The sequence below is a fragment of the Passer montanus genome, unplaced genomic scaffold (assembly GCF_014805655.1).
Source record: "Passer montanus isolate IOZ18808 unplaced genomic scaffold, ASM1480565v1 scaffold32, whole genome shotgun sequence".
Classification (NCBI taxonomy): Eukaryota; Metazoa; Chordata; class Aves; order Passeriformes; family Passeridae; genus Passer; species Passer montanus.
In genome coordinates this window covers 782,147-801,257 of record NW_024367930.1, presented here as the reverse complement: position 1 = coordinate 801,257, position 19,111 = coordinate 782,147, and the positions used below count along the sequence as shown (strand labels likewise).

Sequence of the window (19,111 nt, the reverse complement as noted above, 5' to 3'; positions counted from 1 at the left end):
TTAAAAAAGCATCTCGCAGCTAAGGAAGGTGGAGAGGAAACTTGGTTGAGGTGTGCCGTTGGGCCCAGCCTTGCGTGTGCCCTCTGTTTTTTCACGGTATCGCCACCACACTTCAGCTGGGCCGAGGAAGGGAAAAAGGGTGCGGAGGAAGCGTTTGCTTGCTTCCCGCCGAAACTACATTTCCCAGAGTGCCTCCGGCTCGACGGCTTCCTGCCCGTCGCATGACAGATGCCTGGCTGCGCCATGGCGGAAGCCGGGGAGAAGGTAGAGACTGTCAGTGCACTGTGGCCGCAGCGCCGAGGAGCGGGGCTTAGAGCGGGAGCGCGGGACCAGGGCGGGGCACATAGGAATGGAGGGGCGGAGGGACAGTGGGACAGTGGCTGTGCCAGGGGGCAGAGGCCGGCAGCCAGCCCTGCGGGGTGCGGAGCCGTCGGAGACAGCCTCGCTGCACCGGGGCGGAGGAGGGAAGATGGAGGCAGCGGAACCTGGGTCTGGCCGAGAGGGTGGCTTTAGAAGTGCTTCTGACGCCGCTGTGGAGCCAAGAGCTGTCTCTCTACCGAGGGACATAGGGGACATGACCAAGTTCACTTCAACAAGGAAATTTTTTTCTGAGACAAAATTTGAGGATTTTGGTGCTGCTCTCTTAATCGGGTGTTCTCCTAAAGCTCCCCGTCCTTAGGTTGCTCTTTCCCAAGAAAAAAAAAAAAAATAAAGGAAAAAGTGCCGTTCCTGGCCCTTTCAAGTACTTTATAAATGCTTCTTTGCTGAGCCAGTATTTGAACAGACAGCTCAGCTGTGCAATATTTGTCAGTCATGGATGCCTAAAAGTGAGAGAGTCTTGGAATTACTTCAGGGTAATCAGCCAAAGTTAGAGACTGGCATCTGGTTTCCACCTTCCCTGCTGACAGACTTTTGTTGGGAGGGCTTGGCTTCCTTGAGGAAGGCTTTTTTCCCCCAGGACTGATGAGCTTTTAACTGTGGCAGCCTTTGGAAGGATGAAACAAACTTGGACAAGTGTTCTCTAGCAATACAACAGATTAAAATAGCCTGTGTTTTGCTCTCTTTGGACTATGACAGGAGAGTTTATTTATTTCAGTTTATTTCCCGTGATTAGCATGCGCGCCTCTACTGAAAGGGCTGTGTGTGTGTTGTGCACGTGTTTCTGTAAAACTCAAGTTTTGTATCTTTCACCTTCTGTCAGGTTTATGTTATGAGCCTAAACACATAGTGGATTACATTTGATATTTGTAAAACCAGGGGAAGGGAAAACGCTATACCCATCATACTGGAAAGCCCACTTAAGAATATTTTGAGAAGTTATCTGGATCTGTTAAGTGAGAGATTATAATGGTGAGAGATTACTTCACATTCCTATGGTTTCCTGATCTGTGTTCCCTTAGTTCATTCTTAGGCTACTTAAGCAACAGTGTTTGTCAGCTGGCTGAAGTGTACTGCTGATTTTCCCCTAGAGTCTGAGATTGCTAAAGACTGCTATTCCTAAATAATTTTGGATTCTGGTTGTCTACAAATCCCTTTTTAGGGATTTCCTTTCCACAGTCACAAGGCTACTAAAAAGTGGAAATGGAGGATAATCTTTTCAGTTCATGCATTTGGAGGGAAGGCAAAGGAGCCTAACAAAGCCCCAGGGCAATCATAACTACAGTTCACTGTTCAAGTTTGCCTAAGCAAGTGGGAAAGCACAGGGAAAAAGCTTTTCATAGTAAGTTGCTACCAAAGTGAGTGTGTAGGTAAGTATCAATTCTAAGCACCTTCAGCTAACTGCTTGTCAGAGAACAAATACAATTTTTGCATTGCTTTCCTAAGCCAAGGCTCCCTCTGATTTTTTTCTATGTTATTTTCTGCAGTAAAACATAAAGGCCATGAAGCATTTACCTCTATTTGTATGCCATTTATGAAATTTGGTATCTGAGATTGCAGTGCCTTGTGAATACAGTAGGGATACCAGGGTGGATGTCCTAAATAAAAATAGATTGATATTTTCTTAGTTCACATGGATTGATTATTGGAATCAACTTCTGGCATGCCCTAATTTTATATGTCAATATCCTCTAGGGATGCCTTTGCACGTAACTTGAGGTTCAGGTGGGTGTGAGGACCAGCTGCTGTCTCAGTAAGTGAGCTGTTAACTCCATCCTGCACATGTGTTGGTCTGACAGCGTTCCTAGACAACCAAAACAATTGGAACCGTGAAGGGCAGATGTAGTTGGTGTAGCTGCACTGGCAAAAATGTCACTTGCTATAATTCCTTTGTTTGGGAGAGCTTCCCCTCCCCCCCCCCCCCCCCCCAAACTATGTGAATTATACCAAAATACCATAACTGTGGTATTATTAATTTTGATTTATTAAGGATTTGAGTAGGTAGCTCTTGGTATTCAGAAGATAAAATCATGGGCTTTTATTAGGAATCTGATGATACTTTGCATTGGATTTTGTGTGTTGTTCTAGCTCATCCAATCAGCTGGCAATATTACACCACACTGTTTTAGTTCGGTTCTCACTTGTTATTGTTAAGATGCACAAAGATTGTATGTAATTGTAATTTCCCGAAAAGTTACAGCAGCTTGTGATTAGAGACTGGGACACCAACAGACAAACAGTTGGGGCTTGCAAAGTTGAATCTAAACTTCAAAGCATGCCAGGATTTTACTCCATCTTCCCTTGATTCCCATGTACTTTTTACTTGCAATTACCCAATTCATGACACAAGTATAGACTACACTGATAACCTTTCTATAGGATGTGTATTTTAGAGGTGGATCTATCTGTAGTGAGTAAAATGGAGGAAATGGATGTCAGTAATTGTGGTAACACTTTGCACAAAACTTCCAGTAGCGGGTAGAAGTGCTGCTTTGCCTCTTTCCCATCTGCTGTGATGGTCATTATGGGCATCAGTGTGATCCTCCACTAATGAAAAGGAAGCCTTTGCTTCTGGTGTACAGGTCACAATCAGTATATTATATAAACATAGAAAATAAATAAATGTGAGAAACAAAAAATTACACTGGTTGTCAGTGCATTAAATGTTCTCCCTTTTCCGTTTTTCCCTGAGCTGCCGGTAAGGGTGTAATTTTTATTTTTTTTTTGTCTTGTCTGGTGGAATTCTGTACCTATTAATCTTACTCTTCAAAGACTCCCTTCATAAGATTTGAAATGCTGCTTTCTCTCTTACTTGTTCTTTGTTTATATCATATTTTATTGTTAAAATGCTTACATTCACTATTGGTTGTAATCCTTTATTGCTGTTGATAAAGATAAATATGTTAAGTAAATCTTCGTTTTGCTGACTTCTTTGAGGAGGCATTGCATCAGCAGATTTTCTCAGTGGGCAGACAAGAGATGAGCAGGAGTTGACTTTAAAAAAATTTTTTCTAGGGTTGAAAGAATCATCTTGCCAGAGAGATGTTTTAAAGGTACAGTTGTTTCAAAGGCAGGAGAAAGCCATTGAATTCTGGATTTCTATGGAAAATGGTTTGAAATTATTTAAGTTTAAAATAATCCTCTTAACAGCTGAATAGTTGAATAGCAAAGCTGGCTTGTGGGTAACTTGAGAATGCTGTTCTGCCATGGAAGTCAAGATATGGGGAATTTCCTTGCAAAATTTGCTACTGCTTCTGGAAGAGGGGAACATAATCACGGGGACAGATTCTCAGATGACCCAATCACTCTCCCTTTTAGGGTAACTGACAACAGAGTCCCTGCTGCTCCCTGAGTATCATTGTGACACAAATGCAAGCACAAATTGAGTATGAATGACAAGGATGGAAACTCTGAACTTTAAGTTGCTTCTGCTTTGTCTTTCATTTCTTAAAAAGGGTTTAAAAGTATTTCTTAAAGGGAAATACTGCTCAGTTATGTATATACTTAGCTATTTACCCCTTTGTTTTTTTGTGTCCTTTTCAGGAAACCAGGTCTTATGAGGAATCAACAGATGAATCTGAGGTAACCCTTCTTAAAATGTTTCACACTCGAATTTGTGTCAGTGTGGTCAGTGCTAGTTTTTTGTTAACATGCAGTGAAAAATACTATTTCGCTGGTTGTTTTTAGAAGTTTGGCCAGTATTATGTACCAGGGATTGTTAATCTGGGTTTAAATGATTGAAAAGAAGCTGTGAATTGCTATTAGAAGCTTCTTTATATTTAAAAAAAAGAAAACCTACCCACAGTCAATTGTAAAATGAATTATATTGACAGATAAATTGAAGTGCATTTGCTTCTGTTTTGATAAAATGAAAATTTTTAAGTATAGTTGTATATGCAGTAATAATACATTCAGGTAATTACTTTGTTGTTTTAATAGCTTCACAGTCTCCACTTAACTATGTCCTGTAGACTCTCTGTTCTTGAGATGATGTTTTGTCAAAATTTGTCTCATTTTCTGGAGAGGTCTGTCTACACTTCTGTAGGTGATGGGAAAAGGGAGCTGCGGATGAAGAGAGGAAGGAAGCTAGAGAGAGTTTCAAAAGTTTGTCCTGAACAGTAATGTTACAAATAAAGCTCTTAGGGAGATTTTGTTTTTTACCAAGGGATAAATCTCCATGCTGGGTTTAAGCACTAAGCAGACAGAAATCCTAATTTCTATGACAGTGGTTAGTGCAGAGACTGTAATGGTGGATTCTGAAAAAAATATTTTTGCAGTGGAAGGTGGTTTTGTTTCTTGTGAGATTTTTTTTTCTTTCTGCCTTGAAGTGGTTGTCTTCAGTAGCGCTGAATGGCAATACTGGTGAGAAGCAAGGTTTTTTAGCCCTTTAAAATTGCCCTGTGGAACAGCTGCCTGGGCCAGACTTTTTTTGTCCAGTGTGAAATGCCTTCATTTTGAATAGTGCTTTGTGAAGTGGAGATAAACAATCACTGGGCAATGACTCAGTAGACTAGTAATCCACTCAAGGCTTGACATTCACAGCATGGAGAACACAGATACTTACCTGCTGAGGTGCTTTTTTTTTTTCTAAAAGCTTATTGCAATGAAAAAATGGCACTTTTACTGGCCTTTCAAGATTTCAGCTTTAGCAAATCAGTATTTATATCAGAATTAATCATAAATGGGTTGCCAGGTTGGTCGGGGTTTACTATGTTTTCCCTTAAGAAAAATAGGCATCATGCATCTTTCACAAAATTTAAAGTCCTAAAATTTCAACTAGACCTATGTTAAAGTTGACAACTATTCTTAATGATAATCTCACATGCTGAGAGAAGTGAAAAGGAAATTTATATATTGAGAATGTAGATATTGGATCTAAAGAACAATTGTCATTTTAATGTCTGTGAAAATGCTTTGCATTAGCCATCTTTGAGTCTTAAATCCCGTCTTTAATATTTTGATCATCAGTATGAGAAATGACTCCTCACTTTTAAAAATTTCAAAGGTTTATTAAAACCTTAACAAAATACAACAAATGAGTGAATAAGGAAAAAGGACAGCACGCTGGGAGTAGGTGACCCGGCAACCACAAGCTGGTCTACAAAATGGCTGCTTGGCATTTTACACCCCTGGGTTTGCATTAGGCAACCCTGTCCCATCCTGAAGTCTGTCAGTGAACTCTTCTTCACCTTTATTGGTGGAGATCACTTTCTTCCAACTTGATTGGAGATCAGGTGTTGTCATGCCTCACCTCCTAGTAACAAGCCTTCCCTCCTTCCACATGTCCTGACTACCAAGGCCGTCTCTTGGCAAAAGTACTGGGAGAGAAGGGGGACTACAGGGAGAACAGAGGACATCTAAACAACAAATCACAACAACATAACTTTACATGAATGGAACTTCTCTTAACATACACATAATAGTCATCCCTTTATTGCGAGAGCCAACTATCACATTACCCATCTGTAATAATCAGAAAATAGTTAATGGAATGAAACTGACTGGACTATTTCTAAAGATTGTTCAGATAAAACTAAAATGGTAAAAGCACGAAGTGTTCTCAGTGCTTGCGTATATTACTTGAAGTATGGCCAGAGCTAAGATCAAACTGACTTCATTCTTGTGATCATAAAATTGTAATTATTTCTTTTGAATGGCCTATAGTTTGAATAATTAAGGTGGTGGCTCTAGAATCAAAGACTCTGATTCTTTCAGCCTGTGTTTAGTTTTAGCCATTAAAAATATATTTATGGCATGGACTTCACAGACATCTTACCATAGTACTAAAAATTTTTACATATACAATTACTCCTGCAATTAATTTAATTTAAATTCTTTGTATAAAATTGCATATTGTTACTAATTATTCCAGAGGACACATGACACATATCCAACTTACATTATAGATGTGTTTTCTGTTATGGGGAATGCATTATTAAAATTTCTGATTTTGAGTAAATTATGCCCCTGTCTGAATTGGATGTGTAAACAAAGTATGGATTTTTTTTTCTGATCCTTTTACCCTTCTGTGCCATTATTTTAGCAAAGAATCAAATACACATTCATTCTGTCTCATGTAGCAACTTTCTTACTATCTTTCCTTTAGCATATTCTAGCAAATAAGATTGTAGTACTGTTTTGCTGCCTGCTTGGTTTGTTTTGAAGGACAGGCTCTTTAACAATTGCCAGGATGCTTATTTGCACAGACCTGGTGGTAGAGCTTAATAGTAGGCCTCAAATGTGGGAGTCTGCAAAAATTGACTGTCTTGAATGTATGTCATCTGAAAGCTCATCAATTTAAGTTTGGTTCCAGCAATGGCTCCACAGGAAACTGAGTTCCTAAAGCTGCTCTGTTGTAAAATACTTCTCAGCTATTTAAGTCAGAATGTGTAAAATGCAAAGGTATCAATTAGCAGAGATGGTGCATTTGTTCAGATGTTTAGTCGACCTTTCTTTCAATATAGAGATAGCTATAGTTACTAGTAAAATTTGTAGAACTTGTAGCACTTCTAGAAGTGTTATTATATTTCTTTCCTGGTAACTACAGTACAATTGGCGCTTTCCTATCATGTTCTTATATCTGATTTGGGTTATTACATGCTTTTTCTTTTCCCATAGTCAGACTGCAATATATTATGCCATGCTATGACGAAGAAGCTGTATATCTAATAGTCCTTTAATTCTTAGGGAAAAACCTCCTTATTTTGTGAAGTAATTTTACTCAGTCTTGAAATACAAGTATTTTAGTTCTGTATGTTTGGCTTTAAATGTTTGGTTTTGGTGGGTTTTTGTTTTTTGGGGTTTTAAATTTTTTTTCTGAAGTATATTTTCATTACTTATCCCAGCCTTGTCTATTCATCAAATATGCAGCCAGATTTGAGGGTGAATCTGAGCAGGTTTATTTGGCTGAAAAGTCCTAGTTTCAATGCGGTTTCATTGGCTTATTTAATTTTATTTTATAGCACCTGAAGCTAAATGTTTGGACTGTCACATTTGATGAGATCTAAATAGTAGATAGCAAAGCAATCAGACTTTTGGCTATTTGGAATCTGTGGAAGAAAAAAGAAATCTCCATAAATTATGTACAGCCTGAATCCGAATTTATTTTCAAATTATTTTTCTTCCTTGCAATGTATCTGTTGCTGTAAAATCTTACTTTTCTCTGTTGAGCTGTTTTCTGTCAGACAGATAGTTATGTTTTGTCAGCTAATTAGCAATGAATAAAAGGCTTAAAATTGTCCTCCATTCTAATTTACTACAGGGGTTACAAGCAGATTATGCTCATCCAGCATGTGGCTTTTTTACTGGAAGCACCCTTTCAATAACAAATGTTCCTGGAATTATAAATGAGTGCTATGTCCCAAGGAAAGATCCCTGATTATGTAAGGCATGTCACTGTTTGTGGTTTTGTTTCTTTTGCTTGCAGTAATGCTGCACTACAGCAGAATTTTTTTGTTTTGCAATTGTTTGCTTCTTAAACTACAAAAAAACCCCCATGTGGGTGTGGATGTTCATGTTCTGCAAAGAGGTGCTAGAATAGTATTTTTTAAAAAAGGTATATCTGTATTCATGCATTTTTGTTAGATACATGAATGTGTTAGATTCATATTAGATACATGAATCAGTATTGCATAATTTTCATTCTAGCACTTCTATTTTTATATGTCCTCTTCTTAACATTTTTTTGCTGTTTTGATCACTGTTACCCTGTGAAAGGGACATGCTTGTTCATTTAGTTTCTTGATTAGTTATTTAAACAATATATTAATAAATTTCATAGGAGTTTGTAGAGAGAAAGGTATTGTAGAAATTCTTGGTTAATACAGTGCTCAAACTATTTCTGGTGGTTTAGAAAAATCCCTTTCTGATACACTGTTACCACTGAAACTAGTAGTGGTTTTCTTCTTTAGGGTTTTGAAAACTGTTCAGAGCAGGAACATAGCTAGGAAAAAATGTAAGCCTTAAAAAGAGGCAACTAAAAAGCCTTGATATTGTCTTTCTCTTTTCAGTGCACTCCAAGTTTTAGTCTTGTAGGTTGGTTCTGGATTAGGTCAAAGCAATTAAGTCATTTGAAGTAAATAAAGAATCTGGTGAAAAAGGCTCCTTGTCATATTGTGTTTCCATCAAAATGTTCTCTCAACATGGGGTGTGGAGCACTGGGCTGGAAGAGGTAAGCTGTTCTGTGGGTAATAGCATTTGAAGAGGCATCACCATAGCAAGAAAAATGGATGCTTGAAAAGGAGATGTGGCTACTGTACCTTTGTCTGAGTTGCCTTTTTTTGTCTACTGTCTGACCTTTTCCAAAGTAATTATTTTGATCACGCCACTTTTCCTTATTACTGAATAGCTGTATGCTAGATTATTTTTAAAAATGTAAAATAGGAGAAAAATGCTCAAACAATATATTCCGTTTCACATATCGGACGTCTGAAGAGAGATTGCTTCTATCTGTATGGGTTTAAATTAAATTGGCCTTTTAAGGAGAATGGAAGGAAAAGTTACATAAATTCCAAGTACTAACTTCTTCTTCTTGATGAGGAAATGTATCATGCAAATAATTTATCAATTTGAGTCAGTAGGATGAGCATAGTAAATTATTTATTGAAGTTTAAATGGAATCTTTTCCTGCATTAATTTGAAAAACAAGTTTGCAGTGACTAGTAACTAACATTATAATAAACATTATTAGAGGATTGACTTGCAGGAAAAAAATGGATTATTGCAATATTCTTTTAAGATGTTCTGGTTTTGAGTGAAAATTAAATACTTCATTTAATGAGCTATTAATATTAACCAGAAGTACCTCTACTGTCTGTGTGTTGTGGAATACATAAAAAGTAAAAATGCTGCTGTGCTTCCTACATAAATTAAATGCAATTGCAAAGCTCCTGTATTAGCAGAGTATGCAAACGTAGCTTTCCCAAAACATTAAATGTATTTCTCCGTATGAAATAATACGCCTGGCTGCAAAAAGAAAGTAATGGTGAAATTCAGCTCTTCCCCAGTGGTGGGTAGGTGAGCTTCAAAAACTGCTATTCTCAAAACTGCACTGTCAGCTTTTCGTATGCAGTAGATCACAAGGTGGCAACTGGGTTGCTTGAGTAGTGTTCAGAAGGGAAACAAATGTTTGCCCAAATTCCTTACTCAGCAAAAGGACAATAAAAGTAGAAATGTGCAGCTTCATTGATATTTGAACTGAGTTTAGATTTTTCTGTGCTGGAACTGGATTTGAAGATAAAAGAGCCTATCCTGTGCTGCCTCTGTGTAGTGCACTTGGTGTGGATGGACTTATACTATGTTTTTGAACACTGAAGTGGATTTGGAAGTTTCAGGTGTTCTTTGTCATGCACAAAACTATCAGCAAAATAAATTGAGGTAGTTGAAATTAAACCAAATTGTATTATATGGACTTTCTACTACTATTTTTTTTTAACACACCATTTGTGAGGATTGGTCATGGGCAAGTATGTCATCTCTGTGTTACTTCTTCAAAACTTGGCTGGTGCCCCACTCTTTAAACCTGTAGGAGTAAATCTTCAATTGGTATTGTGCAAAAATAGTCTAATATTCTGTATGTCACAACAGTTTTGCGAAAAAATAAAATGCTCTCTGTTTTGTCTTTCATCTGTGTCATTTCATGCTGTAAATGCAGCCCATTTTAAGCCATACTCACAGGCAGCCATATCATCTTAATTCCATGCTCCTGGTGTATATCTGCATTTTCCCAGGGTATTAAATGAATCCCTGTGGAAAATGCATGAGGAGAACAGAAAGCTGCAGTGTGAAATTTTACCATCCTAATCCATATTTACCAATTTTACAGCTAGGTACTGGAAAAGCGTTGGTGATGTGCCTTATGAACAGTTGTAAAGGAATGAGATGAGAGGTTATTCATGTTTTTCATGGAACTAACATTACTATATTTTCACCATGGAATTAGTGGAAAATATTTTTAGCAGTATAAGTCACAAACATGATATCATAGTTTAGAAATTTCAGTCTTTGTGCCTTTTGTTTTTTTGTGTACCAATAGTTGCAGAACTGAAATTAATTCTTGTACAAGTCGAAAACTTTAATGTGTTTCTAGCTTTTATTCACTATTGCTCTACCTGCTTTTGAACCAGTGACTTCAAGATGAAATGCTCTTTCCTATTCTCATTCTTAAACCAGTTGTGGGTTTTTTGTTGTATTGTGTTTATTATGCGTTATTTTAATTAAATCATGTTCCATGTACCCCTTCAGTTGTAATGGTTCTGCCCTGGTTCTCCCTCTCCTTGATCGCTGGTCAGTTTAATCTCTCTCCTCCCCATAACCCTTAGTAACTATTGTATCCATCCTTCAGTCCCTCCCTGGTGCCTTGTCCATCACTCGGTGTCCCAACTCTTCTATCTAGAATCTTCTATCCTGGGCAACGAGTGATTGGTTCGGGGGCCAGGGCCCCACCCCTGGTTCTTCCCTATTGGATTCCCCATGATGTCTGTTACCCTCTCCCCACTCCCACCTTCTTTCCCATTTGCTGAGGACCATGTTACTTGTTTGCACTCCCCCTTCTTTATAAGCACTTGTCGGGACCCAGTTGGTGTCCTCAGCTGGTAGTCCTCCTGGAACTATTGAAGCTGGATTGAACTACCGCTGGGGTCCGTCTCTTTCCTGTAGGAACAACTTTTTTGTAATGAAAGTAATGGATGAAAAGAGGTTTGTGTTCTCTCAGTGAGCTTCCAGAGGGTCTGGTAAAGTGCTCAGGATTAAAATTCAGCACAAATAAAACAACCACTTGCAATAAAACTGTATTCCAGTTTTGGTACTATCAAGCAGCCTGGTTAAAGGCCTTAGTCTGAGTTTTTCTTGGCATTCCATTAATATTAGAGATTGCATTGCATTGAGAGAAATTGAGTTAGGATCCTAATTCTGAAAATAGCATAGGTAGTCCCTTTATCACAGAGGTAGGAGCAGAAGTCTGGAAACCATATTCTAGGGATGGAGAAACAGTAATGATCAAGCTGCAGTTCATAATAGTTACACAGCCTATTATAATTGTCTTTGTTTGCTTTGTGACACTTGATTCTTCAGCAGAAGTGGACATATCATCCAAAATAGTAGGGGATGGAGTGCTTTCTTCTCCCTGGTTCTGGATTTTTTTTCTTCTGAAGGAAGGCCAGGTAAGACCTAGAAATTGCCAATCAGGGAAGCTGTGTTTGCATCACTTTAGAACACAGAACATTTGTTTTTTCTTTTTAAAAAACAAATATGGGGACATCTACTTGAGGAGCTTTAGTAAATGAGTTTGAGGTGTGTGACAGGTTGACACTGGCCAAACGCCAGTGCACCTATGAAAATTATTTATTCATTTTCTTCTGCTATAGTTAAGCAGAGGAGAGGAAAAGAAAACTCATGGAGTGAGATAAGGATTAGGACAAAACATTTTAAGGACAAAACAGGCTCAAAACTCCAAAAAAGACCCATGTTAACAGAATTAAAAGAGGGTAATGAGAACTAAAATAAACTTTTAGAACACCTTTCCTCCCATGCACTTCATGAATTACAGGGAAACTGTTGTACTATAGTCCTCACCACAGCTTGCTTCTAGAAGAATCTTAGCTCTGACACTTGGAGCACCTCCTCCTCTCCCTCCCTCTTTTTCACCTACCTTAGCATTCTCATACTGTTCTCATGTGTCTTCACTTTTTCCTTTTCTCTGACTCCGGAGAGAATTGGTGTTTGTAGGCGTGGTGGGTTTTAGTGCTGGTTAAATTCCAGTGCATTCACTAGAATATACTTACTTATTTCTTGTTCTAAAGTAGGATTAGGAGGAAGGCAAAGTAGGCTCAAAACTTGAAAAGGGTATAAAGAAAACTTTATTAACAGGAATGAAAAGAAAGAATAATACAAATCAGAAAAAAACTTTTATAACACTTCTCCTCCCCCCTACAACCTTTTCTTTCTCACTAACAATGTACAGAAACAATTTAGTCAGTTTATCGCTTCTAGAATAGTCTTTCTTCTGTTCACTTAAGAAGTCCCTCTTGTTAATTTATGGAGAGTTTTCTACAAGAAAACAGTTCTCTCATGGCTTTTAATTTCCACAAATAGCACCACGTGGAAATCTACTATCGTGAAGTCACTCCCCTTTTTTACAGCTTTCCCCACAGCTGCGTTTATGGGTCATGTCAACTTATGAGGTACTATTTTAAGGATGAACTGTTCAAGAGCAAAAGTTCTCTTTATCTATTTTTGAGATCATCTTCATCTCTGAAAACAGACGTCTTCTTCTTTCCCTGGGGCAGAGACTCTTCACTTCTTTCTCTCTGTTCAAACTTGTGGGATCACAGCTACTTCAGCATTTGCTTACTTTAGCATAGAGTCCTTTGCTCATATCTACAATTTGAACATTTAATCTCACCATAGTTTCAATGAGTTACAGGGAAAAAGAGTCTGATGTATAAATGACATTCTTCTCTGTAGCTTTGTAAGAGGGTTTCAGCTTCAAGATCAAGGCATTTTTTCATCCCTTCCATCTGGGACTTGATTCTCTCTTCATTGACCGTGGTGTCTTCATGTTGTTCTTCTGTGTGTTCTCACTCTGTTTTCTCACTTGAGGGAGTACTGAAGGTCTGCAAGTCTTATCTGTGCACTAAAAGAGCTGCTATCCTGCCTGGGGCCTGCCGATGGTCACGCGGCCCCAGCCAGGCTCGGTAGCTTGCGGCCGGAGCTGCGGCCGGGCTGGAATCTCCGCACGCCCGGGCTCAGCTGTAGCACGCCAGGGGCCGATGGCCCCCCCTCTCCGTGCCCAGTAGCTGATGGGGCCTGGCCCCGAGGCAGAGCCCACCTGGCCCGGTCCAGCTGAGATGGGGGCTGGACCGGACTTGTTACCTGCTCAGGGCCAGGAGTAAAAGAACTTCTTGGGATTTTTCGTCTTTAACATGTATATTCACAGAGGCACATTAGTTTTCTCAGTGGGTTAACAGATTGTCAATTCTTAAAACTAATTACTGATTGGGTTTTTTGTCAAACACAGAGGAAACTGTGGAGACACTTCTCTGAATGCCTCCAATGCAAAACCAGCATAGTAGGTTCATTTGTTCTCAAGTTCTATCAATTAAAACAGTTTTCGTAGAGTTCTGCAGCGCTGAGAGGTTAATCCTGTCCACGCTCTGCAGTCAGGGAATTGCTCACCGTGCCTCTCTCTCAGTTGGTCACATGCTCTCCGCCGGCACTGTGCAAGCCGTGCCGACTGCCGGCTCCACTCCGCGCCTTTTCTTCATTCAGGACACCAGGAAAAGAAACGCTGCTGCTGCTGCTCTTGTCTTTCTGTCTGCAGCATGGCTGGTTAAAAACGTTCAAGTAAATAAAGTCCACTGCGAGCCATGCTGAGAGAGCTGCAGCCACAGGGGTGTCCAGCAGCCCCTTCCAGGAAAGGGGCCCCAGCTGGCCCCCTACTCCTCTGTACAGAGCAGTGAGAAAGAGAGCTTCCCGCGTTTTCTTAATTCTTGACTGTGTTATCATAGAGGCGTTTCCAGCTTTTCTAATTGGCTTAGCAGTGTGTCAATTTCCCAGGCTTGCCAGTGATTGGTTTTGCCAGGCACAGAGGAAGCCACTAGCAGCTCCTCACAGAGAATCGCTTCTATGGCTGACCTATTCCCCTCTTCACTAAAAATCCGTTATTGCAAAAACAGCACAAGGTGCTATCTCTTTAAGGACCAAATTAGAATCTAAATTGTACTTTGTGTGTTTCTTAATTGTAAAGAGTAATAGAGGTTTTGCAACAATGAAAATAAAAAAAATTAAATATTTATTGTGAATTTCCAGCTGTTTATTTCAGAAATAATGATTATTTAAATTATTTCTAAACTATAACATGGGTTCCAGTTGGTGTGAGAAGAAGCAGGATTTCGGCTACCTTTTTTTCCATTCATGTCAGAATGGCAGGCAGTAGGTTGTCTTGTGTGCAGTTTCTTTCAAAAGTGTCAGCATCAAACACCAAAGAAGCCTGACGTTACAGTGGAAGAACTTTGAGTAAATAGCTGCCTCCTTACAATGATAGTGTTACATCCTCATTGCCCACCTCAGTAATTTGCATCTTTTGACAATTTTGACTTCTAAAACCTTCCAAAGACAAACCTTTATCCTACCCCTATTCTGACCAGAATTGGTCATCATCTTCAAATAGATTTTTCCAAGTGATGCTGAGGAAAAATAAGACTCTACTGGTATGCGCACATAATGCAGTTAATAGGGGGTCAGATTACTTGAAGTTGAACATGTTTGCTTTAAGGGTAGAAGGAAGCGGACGAATGTCCAGAAATATTCCTGGGTTCCTTTTGACATCAGATAGCTAATAAACCAATTTAATGTGTAGGGTTCAAAACTTATACCCCTCATCTTTAAGTTATATTCTGATGCCTGCAGTCATAAGGCAATAGTAGAATTTATAAAGACTGACTGTTTTGTGACTATGAAATAGGAATATAACAAGGAAGAGGGGGAGAAGGCAAATTTACCTCATCACAGGTATGAGGTAACCCAGTTGTTATTGTACTTAAAGTTGTGAGCAGGGTAAACATTTAGTAGCTAAAGATTAGGAGTTTTTCTTTATATTCACGTTCTCAAAAAACCAAAATAACCTAATCGTTGCTTTTACCAGATAGTACAGGGACTTTGACATGGTCAGGGGTGGAAGTCAAAGGGATCTCCCAACTGTGTTGTGACATGATGATGTTACTTCTTCAAATTCATCGACAGATATTAGCAATTTGTTACAGCTTGCTGCTTAATATTTTCTACTTTTATTAACCCGCCTGAATGTGTTAAGTCATGTGTTGCTCCCATGTGATATTTTCACTTGCAGTAGTTTTTTTTGTAGATATTTGTATTCCTTTGCCATATTCCCTTTTATTGCAAGTGAGCATTGTGTTCATTTGCATATGTCAACCCTGAATTAGTAAATAAAATTCCTTTTTCCTTCCATGTATTATAAGAACATCTGTGCTTTTAAGATATGGAAAGAGGTAATACAAATACAGGATGGTAATTGTCTGCATTGCCAAATCTGTTTACTCAGTGGTCAGTCTTGATCTCTGTCCTCTGAATGGCTCTGAGTTGGTGTGGGTATGCTGCTGAGATGGGAGCTGTGGCCTGCCTTTTCCAAGAACCACCTATAGTATATTTGATGAGCTGTTCATGCTGAATTCTGATGTCTTGTGAACAGCTGTTTCCTGTCAGGCTATAAGCAGTCATTAAAAACCCTGTATAGGAAAGCTGTGCCATGAGGGTTGCCTGGCTGCAAATGAGCTTCTGACTGAGGACATGGTAGTTTTGGAGAAGAAGATGGGGTTCCTGGCAGGCACACTGAAAAGTGTTGAAATTGGACTTGTAGGCTAGGCTGAGAGGTCTTGATAAAGTGTTTGAGGGAAGTGAGGGTATCAGCAAAGGTCCATCTGAGGGTTACAAGGGGATGGAGCAGAGGAGATTTGTAAGAGGGGGGCTTGGGGAAGGCTTGTGAGCCTTCAAGACTCTGCAGTCTTTAAAGTGGAGGTTAAGAGTTAAGAGTGGGAGCCAGGCCCTTTATGTGTTTTGGATAATTGGGTTATAGGCGGTTTTGGCTGGTACTGTGAAAGCAGTCCTTCAGTCCTTTAAGCTTAATAATATTGTAGCAGGGCAGAGTCGCTGTTTTCCTTTTCCATTTGTGTCCCAAAACTGTGAGTAACCCTGTCAGCAGACCTAGTTCTACAGAGGTGTAGTGGAGAGTTACTCTGCCTGCATCTTGCCTTGTTGTCCAAATCAGCAAAGTTGAAGAATTTGCTCGTTGTTCTAGCTGACCAAGGGTATCTAAACTGAAGCATTATTTCCAGGGTGAAGAAACGGTATGGTTTGTCAAGCTTAATTATTGTCAATAGATACAGGAAAAGTATGGTGAGTCTTAGGTTTTTAGCATACAGCTATTAGAAAATGTTTTGGTGTGAAATATAGTAAAGAAGGAAGTGAAAAATTATGTGCATAGATATATGTAGGGTTGATACTGAGGATATAGAGGCTTCTGTCTGATTATCTGGATTACCAGATTGTCTGAGCCACATTTATCCTAAATATAATGTGGGTAGAGAAAACTAGAGATGACAGATAAGTGAACTTGCTTGTCTGAGGGCCTTGGTGTTAGGTATTTTCTCTGTGGATTTTGAGGAATGGGGTTCAGCAAGTGTAAAATCAGGTTCATCTGTAAATCCATATCTTTTTATCTTGAATGAATGGAGATCAGTTGGGTCCTAACAAAGGTCAGAGGCTGAAAATAGTAATAATTTCTTTATTGGGCCAAAGAAGGCATTATGACCCATTTGGTGCAGCTCCCAGGTACAAAAATGCTGTGAAGGTTTAAATAAAAAGCTTTATCTGTATCTTTTGTTGGGTAGTACTTGTCTTGTGGAAATCTTGTGGCAGTTAACCTTAAGTTTGTAAGGTTCTTGTTGGGCTCCCTTGTCCAAAGTAAGGTTTACACAGCCATCCTGGGTGCAATCCTGCCGTTCCAAGCAATTCTGGTTATAAAAAGGGTTTGCAGAGAGCCAGGGGGTCAGATGTTGGTGTAAAACCCCACTGATGATGTTCCTTTCATAGAAGTCTGGCTAGAAGTCATCCATTCCCCTTCTCAGCCACACACCAGGCACTTGGCTAAGTACTCTTTGCTGCCATGCCAAATAGGGGATTTATAAATGAAAGATAATTTCCAGCCAACCTCACAGGCCCTCAAAACTAAAGCTGAGACAATCAGTCAATGTCCTGATTAAGACATTATTTCTGTTAAAAAAATTAAGAGTTGGTTATATCTTGGATCAAGTCAAGATGTCAAAACTAAGGACAGTAATAAATGAGGTTGGCAACTGTGTTCTGCTGGGTATTTTGCTGCACTTTGAGCTTCTGCAGGTATACAAGAGAAATAAGGAACTATCCCTGGAGACTTCCATTTTGGGGCTTGAGGTCTTTTTATGTTGGTTTCTTTCTATATTTGTCATTGAATTTCTATAAGAAGTGAAGATGCCCCCAGCGGAGCACTAAGGATGTGTTTATTCGTTTTTGCATACTTAAAATGTTCTATGAAGTTTTATTTTAATTAAAAAATAATTTGAGAAAGTTGGTTTCTTTGGTTCTACTGGAGATTTTTATATAGTGTGTAAACTAGTAATTCTGGAGCTCTAACTAGTTGGTTTAATTTTTTTTCTTCTGTGTCATAGTGATGACTATTTAAATAAATAAAAGTGCTGATATGGTTTCTCAAGGTCTGACCTGTATTAAATGTCAAGAAAAGTTTCTCTCACAAATTGCCAAGTAGTAGTCTCTTCTCACCTTTTTGTAGTACTATTGAGGTTGCACTTTCTGCAGCAGAATGAGGTTTTTTGGTTTGGGTTTGGTTTTTGGTTTTTTTTTTTTTTTTAATGAGATTTTATAGTGTGTCCTAAACATTAACTATTCAGACACACAGAGGCAGAGCACTTTGAATGACCCAGTAAGCTAGGGGGTGTTGCAATTTAAGAATGGTACTCCTTACTTTAGTGCTCTCACTGAGACTCTACAAACCACATGCTTCTTGCTTGCTCCCCTCCTTCCCTTCCCCTGCAGTGGGCTGGAGAGGAGAGTAGGAGTCACAAAATGGAAAGATGATGGGTTGAGATAAGAGCAGTTTACTGGAAGCAGCAATGAGATAAGAAAATTAACAGTAACAGCAAAAGTATTAATAACTAAAGTGTACAAAAGAGAGGGAGTGATTCACATGCAAAAATATTCTCCTGTACTCACCTGCTACTCTGGGTTGGAGCCAGCATTACCTGGCCCATCCTCTCATCAAACAGAAGGAACCCCTTCTCCTCAGAGAAGGGGATCCTTATCCTCAGTGTAGGTCCTCCCCACACCTGGCAATGGCATGAAGTGGTGTAGGAGTGTCTGTGTCCTAGCCATGCCTCCCCTGGCTACTGCAAAAATTAACCCTGTCCTGGCCAGGAGGAAATTAAGTAATTCACCATTATTTCTTATAATCTCTGAAATCAATGTAAAATTCAAAGAAAACATGTAAAAAAATAGTATTAACGGTCATTTCTTATAATCTCTGAAATCAATGTAAAATTCAAAGAAAACATGTAAAAAAATAATATTAACGGTCGGGGTTTTTGTTGTTGTTGTTGTTGTTGTTGTTTTTGTTGGTTTTTTTTTTCTTTTTCCGACATAGCCTTTTAAGAAGGCCTATGACGCTAGGGCCTTGTTGGAGTAGGGTGTGTGTCCTTTTTGAAATTGCTTCAGTGATGGACTTCAGTTATCTTTGTATTGGAGTTTAAATTCTTTGCAGGATCAAAACTTGCAGGCATAAACAAGGCTGGAATGGACATTTAGAGTAATTGCAATTCTATCTGGGACTGGGCAGAAGATGTGCAGCAAAGGGGAAGGACACTTGCCTTATAATGTATGCAATGTTTATTTCCATAAAGGCTTTGAAAAACTTTGAGGGCAAATTGTGTGGGAACGATGACACTTTTGCTTTCAGTACCTGTAACATAATTAGGGTATCTGTAATCAATAGAGCAATGTTCATGTGACAGACTGTCCTGTGGGCAGATCCTCTGCTGCAGGAGCAAATGTGGGCTAATGGAGTAACTCTGGGAACTGCCCACAGGTTCCTTCTGGAAATTTTCTTCATAAGAACCGACTTCAGATTTTTTTTCTTTTTTCCTACTCGTAGTTCCAGCACAGCAATTCC

The 19,111-nt window shown here is 39.2% G+C and overlaps 1 protein-coding gene across 3 annotated transcripts in view; it reads left to right on the top strand.

Moving 5' to 3' along the window:
* The first annotated feature begins 227 nt into the window (after nt 1-227).
* Nucleotides 228-19,111, top strand: part of VPS41 (VPS41 subunit of HOPS complex) — a 110,151-nt gene continuing 91,267 nt past the window's right edge. For 2 of the 3 annotated variants that reach the window (XM_039715131.1, XM_039715133.1), the window contains exons 1-2: nt 228-264; nt 3,922-3,960. In XM_039715131.1, the coding sequence (XP_039571065.1) occupies nt 229-264; nt 3,922-3,960 (75 nt within the window). In that variant the 5' untranslated portion in view covers nt 228. Of the gene's footprint in view, nt 265-1,329; nt 1,351-3,921; nt 3,961-19,111 lie in introns of those variants that run through there. The other variant, XM_039715132.1, reaches the window with a different exon arrangement.